The sequence below is a fragment of the Rhagoletis zephyria genome, unplaced genomic scaffold (assembly GCF_001687245.7).
Source record: "Rhagoletis zephyria isolate East Lansing unplaced genomic scaffold, Rhagoletis_zephyria_1.1 Rzeph_scaffold_03305, whole genome shotgun sequence".
Taxonomy (NCBI): Eukaryota; Metazoa; Arthropoda; class Insecta; order Diptera; family Tephritidae; genus Rhagoletis; species Rhagoletis zephyria.
In genome coordinates, this window is record NW_016160388.1 from 12058 (window position 1) to 19929 (window position 7872).

General features: G+C 39.0%; 1 protein-coding gene across 1 annotated transcript; it reads left to right on the forward strand.

The window, feature by feature from the left end:
• The first annotated feature begins 6521 nt into the window (after positions 1 to 6521).
• Positions 6522 to 7381, forward strand: LOC108368768 (putative nuclease HARBI1). The gene is made up of 3 exons (XM_017623680.1): positions 6522 to 6770; positions 6826 to 6961; positions 7026 to 7381. The coding sequence occupies exons 1-3, from the start codon at positions 6528 to 6530 to the stop codon at positions 7379 to 7381; spliced, it is 735 nt and encodes a 244-aa protein (XP_017479169.1). The 5' UTR covers positions 6522 to 6527.
• Positions 7382 to 7872: the final 491 nt, after the last annotated feature.

A 7872-nucleotide genomic window follows, 5' to 3' on the forward strand; every position in this document is an offset into this window, starting at 1 on the left:
TTTTTCAGATCTGGAGCAGCCATATAGCTTGATGGATGTTCTTATGCTGGAACTTAGTACTACATATTATCATGTTTCGGGCCCCGGCGAAGTCGATCAGCCTCAGTCCGTTATCGGACGTTTCGTCGTGGAGGCTGAATTTTCCGACAGTGGCGCCAAAGATCCCTTCCTTGCCCACCTTGGCATTAAAATCGCCAAGCACGATTTTGACATCGTGTCGGGGGCAGCGCTCATATGTACGTTCCAAGCGCTCATAGAAGAGATCCTTGGACGCCGCATCCTTCTGTTCCGTCGGAGCATGGGCGCAGATGAGCGAGATGTTGAAGAATCTAGCTTTGATGCGGATTGTGGCTAGACGTTCGTCCACCGGGGTGAACGCCAGTACTCGGCGACGGAGTCTCTCTCCTACCACGAATCCAACACCGAATTTGCGCTCCTTTACGTGGCAACTGTAGTAGACGTCGCAAGGCTTCACGCTTACTTTACCTTGCCCCGTCCATCGCATTTCTTGGATGGCGGTGATGTCAGCCTTTGTCTTCCCGAGGACATCAACCAGCCGGGCAGAGGCACCTTCCCCATTAAGGGTCCGGATATTCCAGGTGCATACCCTTAAATCATAGTCCTTTATACGTTTGCCGTGGTCGTCATCAGAAAAAGGGGGTCTCATCCGAGGCTGTTTGCTTCTTTTCATTGGGCGGGGTTTTTACGTGGCGGGACCCAAACCCAGCGCACGCGGAGTTTTACGCCCTCTCACTTTAGCTCGCTCCCAAACGGGTGTTTGGTTGCTACCCAGAGGATACGTGGATATAAATATCCGGACGTTGTGAGCTGCGATTTGAACCGTACGCACAAGAATCGCTTCTGGCCACTCCCAGGTGAATGGCAGTCAAAAGTTTTTCACTTCTGCGCCCGGAACCATCCTCCAATGTTTTAACATATTTATTTATTTATTTGTTAATTAAAATTATTATTACTTATATTTATTTTGTACACTTCTCCTCCAGTTTATTTCAAAATGCAAAGATCACCAATACGTACACGCAACTTCACAACAACAACAGAAAATCAACATGAAAACCCAACACACTTCAAACTTAAACATTTCACAAAGTATACAACCTAATGGTTTTCCAAATGAAAATAACTTGGGTGCGAATTTATCAAAATCTATTAAGTTGCCTCATTTTTGGGAAGATTGTCCTGAAGCATGATTTCTCCTTGTGGAAGGACAGTTATTAACAATATACATGATGATAATATCAAATTTCAAAACGTTTAGTTGTTCTTCAAAGAGAGTCAATTGCTAAAATTATTGATGTTATCAATCCGCCTCCTTTGATTAACAAAGAAGAAAGTTTTATGTGAAAGATTTTCTCTAAGCGAAGAGAAGAGGTTAGAACAATTATTTTCAAATACCGAACTGGGTGATCGTTCACCATCAGAACTTTATCGACATATGAAACCTTTAGCAGCTTCCAAATCAATTGTTAGTAAATAACTTTATTTAAATTATGGAGTAGGAAGTTACCGCAACAAATACTAATTCGTATAACTTCTTGTAGTAATTAAAATACTGAAGAAATTATTTCGCTTGCAGATAAATTCTTTGATTTGATAAATAAGCCCCAACCGACTAAATCTTTTAATGTTGCTAGTGTAGAAAATAATAATAATATTCTTGAACAATGCATTCGAAATTTAACTGAGTTGACTAGAGCCATTTACCTAAATACTAACAAAATTACAGCAGACATTAATGAATTACAAATTAGATCAAGGTGTAGAGATATAGATAGATATAGAGGTCGTTCTAAATCAAGAAAGTTTTCTAGATCTAGAAACGATATTAACCAAAATATTTGTTGGTATCATAGAAAATTTAAAAATAATGCTTTTAAATGCATTCAACCTTGTAACACAAATAAAAAAGAAAATTCTAATGTTTTAAACTAGATCGTTCCATTATGACGGAGTCTAATAAGGTAAATGAAGATAAACCATCACGCCGCCTATTTATTTATTATATAATAAATTAAATTTTTTAATCGATACTGGTGCAATCTTTTCGGTCATTCCTTCTTCAAAACTCAAATCACATAAAAGAAATTCAGACCTTAATTTGACTGCAGCTAGCGGTTCTTCTATTAAAACTTATTTTACAAAGCTTTTAAAATTGATCTAGGTTGAAGACGCGATTTTGAATTCCCTTTCATAGTAGGTATTATTATTGGGTGCAATGGGGTATAGTCGTTGTGCTGATTATGCAGTTACAGTTGCAGGGCTATACTCAATCCCGACTCTTGCGTCCTCGTTCGCACACTCTGGGCAGCGTGAGCAACCCATGTGCGAGATGCGGTAACCAATCCGAGTGGGGCCTTGGGTCACGGCAGAAATAGGGGGAGCTTCGATGGGGCCACTCCGACTTAATCGGTTTAAGGGCTCACTGAAGTTTGCAGAGTCCGTTCACCAGTAGGTGCGGCTGCAAGCAGGTGTCTGTCTTGGAGCAAGCGGCTCGCTATATAAACGTGTATTTGTTTGCGAAACCACCCCCGTCCCAGCAATGGGTTGTGCGCGGTTTGGGACCCGCCACGTAAAAGCCCCTTCCAGTGAAGAAGCGAACCAATTCCTCAGATGATACCCAATTCCCCCACAACCGACGGCCAATTTATTCGCTACTCGACTCTCACACCTGCTCTCAGAGAGCACTCTTCAACAAACCGATATATGCGAGCAGTTGCACCACATTTCCCGCTCATTAAGTACTGCCGCCGAAGAAGTAGTCGGATTTCAGCGAGCCCGAAAGAACAACTGGTACGATGAGGAGTGTCAGGAAGCTGCAGAGAAAAAAGGTGCCGCCTACAGGGCCACGCTGGGATCGGGCGCAACGCGCTATGTGGGACCGCCATAGGGATTTGAAGAGGGAAGCGAGGCGTATTTGCCGCAATAAGAAGTGAGAGGCCGAAATACGTGAGTGCGAAGGGCTTGAAATGCTTGCCGACAGGAAGAATGCCCGAAAATTTTACCAGAGGGTTAGGCGACTTACGGAAGGTTTCAAGACCAGGGCGTACTCCTGTCAGAACAACAATGACGGCCTAGTTACCGATGTTCAGAACGTACTTAAATTATGGAGGGAACACTTTTCCACGCTACTGAATGGTAGCAGTACGGAAAATTTTGGAGAACAACCCGAGCCCACAGTCGATGATGACGGAGTCGATGTTCCTCCACCTGACCATGATGAGGTACAAATAGCAATAACGCGGCTGAAAAACAACAAAGCTGCTGTCAGCTGAGATATTCAAGTACGGTGGCGAAGAGTTGATAAGGTGCATGCATCAACTCTTGGTCAGAATATGGGCAGATGAACGTATGCCCGACGACTGGAATTTAAGTGTACTCTTCCCAATCCACAAGAAAGGCGACCCCGCCATTCGCGCCAACTACCGCGGGATCAGCCTTCTAAACACAGGTTACAAGGTATTATCGAGCGTATTGTGTGAAACACAGAAGCCCACCGTTAATGAACTGATTGGGCCTTATCAGTGTTGCTTTAGGCCCGAAAACAACACCATAGACCCGGTATTCACAATACGCCAAATCTTGGAAAAGACCCGCGAGAAAACAATCGACACTCACCACCTATTTGTCGACTTTAAAGCCGCTTTCGACAGCACTAAAAGGAGTTGCCTATACGCCGCTATGTCTGAATTTGGCATCCCCNGTCTGAATTTGGCATTCCCGCCAAACTGATATGGCTGTATAAAATGACTTTGAGCAATACCACCAGCTCCGTCAGAATTGGGAAAGACCTCTCCGGGCTGTTCGCCACCAAACGGGGCTTCAGACAGATCGACTCTTTTTCATGTGACTTCTTTAATCTGATTTTGGAGAAGATAATAAGAGCTGCAGAACTGAACCGGTCAGGAACAATTTACTACAAGAGCATGCAATTGCTGGCTTATAACGATGACATCGATATCATCGATATCAAAAACCGCGAAGTCTGTTCTGCGTTTTTCAAGTTGGATAAGGAAGCAAAGCGAATGGGTCTGGTGGTAACCGAGGACAAGACGGAGTATCTCCTGTCATCAAACAAACAGTCAGCACATTCGCGTCTTGGCACCCACGTTACTGTTGACAGGTATAATTTCGAGAAAGTAGAGAATTTCGTTTACTTGGGAACCAGCATTAACATGGTTCCATGTCAGCATGCAAAACCAACACAGAATCACTCTTGCCAACAATTGAGCTTTTAAATCTGTATTTGAAAGACTTGAAAAATATAGTTTGAATATTAAACCTAGTAAATGCATTTTGGAGCAAGTAAATTGGATTTCAAGTGGAGGAATCAGACCTTTTTTCGGACGAGATGAAGCAATAGTAAATTTTGAAAACCACTTTCAATAAATGAAATACAACAATTTATATATATAGCTATGGCTTTTGAAAATGTGAATAAACTCTGTACACAGAAGACTTTACTCACTCATTTTGATAAAAATGGTAAATTATCACTTGCTCCCGATGCATCGAATGTAGCAGTGGGTGTGGTTGTGCAACAAATGAGTAATAACACTTTGGAACCACTTGCACATTTTTCAAGAAAATTATCCCCTACAGAAATTAATTACTCCACATTTGATAGAGAACTTTTAGCAATATATAATTAAATTAAACATTTTAAACAATTTCTAGAAGGTAGAACATGCACTGTTTACACTGATCATAAACCTTTAACCCTTAATGAGACGCATGGGGCCAAGGCCATTTCCAGTTGAAAAAAAAATGTCTTAGGGTACTTGGAGCGTGCTCGCGCTCTTTCTAGCTTCCTAACTCCCCGCGGGGTACGTAAATAAGTCACTGCCAGAACACCGGCGTGTACGCATGTGTCACTACTCTTTTGAGTCCTGACCCCATGCGACCACTTGCGTAATATTTTTTATTTTTGTATCTAAGTTTGAAGTCAAAGTTACGCTTTTCTCTCTTAAAGTTAACTATAATAAAGAGCTTTAATATTTATGACAATACACATTTCGTTTTATTTATTTAAGTGCTGACCCCATGCGACCACTAACTTAACATTTTTTGGGGGAGGTAAGTTTTTAATTTTTTTTTAAGTTTGAAGTCGAAAATATGTTTTTGTTTTTTTTTAAGTTAACGATAATAGTGTACTTTAGTATTTTTGATAATACAAACTTGGTGTTTTTATTTGAAAACTCTTTTTTCGACACTTTTATTGGGGTCACTGAGGACCCCATGCGACTAATTGTGTGATTTTCTTTATGCGCCTAATTAAGGGTTAACACATATTCTAACTAAATCAAACAGATCATCTCGGCAATTTTGACACTTAGGGCCAGTTTTTTAGTGCCAGTTTAAACTGAGTTTAAATTGAACAACCGGCTGACGTTTAATTGGCTGACCTTAGTTTAAACCAGCGATATCGGGCGTTTAAACTTAGTTTAAACTACGGCCGTGCGCTGCAAAACTGGCCCTTAGAGTACATCGCACAATTTACAGACGACATTCAATACATTTCTGGAAAAGAAAACATAGTTGATGATACCCTTTCACGTATTCCAGATGTTATCACGATTTTAGCCCAAGACATAAATTTTCAAACATTATTCGAGGAACAACAAAAAGATCAAGCACTTTATGACATAATATCTGCTCAAAATTCCAGCAGAAATTTAAAAGGAATTAATATTCCAGTACTTAACCTTAATATTTGGTGTGATATTTCTCAACAACAAATGGTCCAAGTTCCGAATTCTATGAGAAAAATCATTTTTGATAAAATTCATTCTTTATCTCATGCCGTATCATCCGTATAACTAGACGTTTGACTCAATCAAAATATTTTTGGCCTAATAAATATGCGCAAAGAAATAAATAATTGGATTTCTATTTGTATAAAGTGTCAAAACTCAATTATTTCTAAACATACTAATGGCCCTATTATGTATGGCGACTGGGGTATAGTTGCTGGTCTAGTAGGCATGGCTATCAGTATCGTAATTTGTATTATGTATGGCGATTAGTCTCAGTATACAGAAAAGCGCAGACAACATCCTTTTGTTTAATTTTTTGACGAGTACATTTTGAAGTAATTGGCAACTTTGTTCAAATGTGTATGAGAATTCATGTAAAAACATTGAAATATAAAAATAAAAATGTTCAGCAGCTTTGAATTATTTTTTACAAGTCGAGAAGAAAGCGCAAATATCGCTTTAATACGACGACACATAAGAGATCGTTCCAATCCCTTGGATCTACCAGTTGTGAAGTAATTGTTATTATTTCCTTAACAAATGCATATCTCCAGGTTCATAAGCAATTTTCGCATATCCAAAGAAGCCTTTTTATATTTGCTGGAAGAATTATCTCCACATTTTAAAACTAACTACCGGTCAACAGCTGTACCTCCACTGCTCAAACTTTGTGCAGCGCTGCGTTTCTTTGCGGAAGGAAGCTACGAAAAATTCCAAGGAAATGACTTCAACATTGGCATCTCACAACCCACGATGTCTATCGTACTTAATGAAGTGACCACCTTGATAGAGCAGAAAATTTGCCCAAAACACACAAAATTTGATATGAGTGAAGAGGAGCAGAGCAACAGCAAAATACACTTCTATAATAACAGTGGATTTCCACGTGTCATAGGTTGTGTAGATGGAACTCATGTCCACATTTTAGCGCCTATAAAGGAATTGCAACATCTATACATAAATAGAAAAGGATACTTTAGCATAAACGCGTTAATGGTAAGTGAATTGACGTATGTTTGTTTTGGGTACTTAAAAATTTCTTACAACTTAGGTTTGCGACTACAAAATAAATATAACCTATGTCGATGCCAGACATCCTGGATCCACACATGATGTCTTTATATGGGACAACAGCACACTCAAAGAAATGATGTCAAATATTGCATCAGAAAACACGTGGCTTTTAGGTAAAACCATTTTAATGCATAATCTAATTAGTGCGCCAATTAACAAATGTGTTTACTGCTTTAGGTGACGCTGGATTTCCGTTGGAGACATTTCTGATGACTCCATTTCGAGCCGCAGAAAGCGGCAGCCCAGAATGCAGATACAATAAAGTGCATTGCAAAGCCAGGAACATAATAGAGCGAACTTTTGGTGTTTTGAAGCCGAAATTTAGATGCCTATATTCCGAGCGTGGGCGTCATTGTGCACCAGAGAAAGCGACTGCAATGATAAATTCATGTTGTGCCATTTATAACATTGGACGTATGATTATAATTATCGGTATACAGACTGCGATACCGAAACTGATATTGCAGAGATGGAGAAAAGTTTTAATTTTGAAACAGGGAGACAAATCTTGTAGCTCAAGAAATAAGATGTAATTTAATGAATTCTTTCACGGAATAAAACTTTATTACTTAAAAGGCAAAAAAATATCAACATTCAGTTCACTTCAGTTCTGTAGATTCATACATATGCATATGTATGTATATTTATGTAAGTACATACTAGTATTACAAAGAGCCTCCTTAAAGTAATTTCAATATTTTAAAATAAATTCACATTCAGTTTTTCTCTCAATTCACTTGGTGAGATCCATAGTAGACAAAATAAAAAAACACCTAAAAATCAAGAAACTTCAAAACTACAATATTTTTATCGCATATTATTTAACTGACATTCGATGAGCTGAATTTTTTTCTTTTTAGTTCAGCTTCTATCTTCATATTTTTTTTGCTATTTGAAATTTTCCTTTTTTCAATTTGTAGCTTTTTTCGGCATATTTACTCATTTTATAGATATTTTTCTCGATCCTTTTTAAAGTTTGTGCTATTTGCAGTTTGCGACTCTAACATATCCACTTTAATTTCTT

Excerpts from the sequence above, each read along its gene's own strand:
- LOC108368768 (XM_017623680.1), top strand. The coding sequence starts at position 6,528 with ATGTCTATCGTACTTAATGAAGTGACCACCTTGATAGAGCAGAAAATT. Across the intron at positions 6,771-6,825 it reads TTAGCATAAACGCGTTAATG|GTTTGCGACTACAAAATAAA; the intron begins GTAAGTGAATTG and ends CTTACAACTTAG. Across the intron at positions 6,962-7,025 it reads AGAAAACACGTGGCTTTTAG|GTGACGCTGGATTTCCGTTG; the intron begins GTAAAACCATTT and ends TTACTGCTTTAG.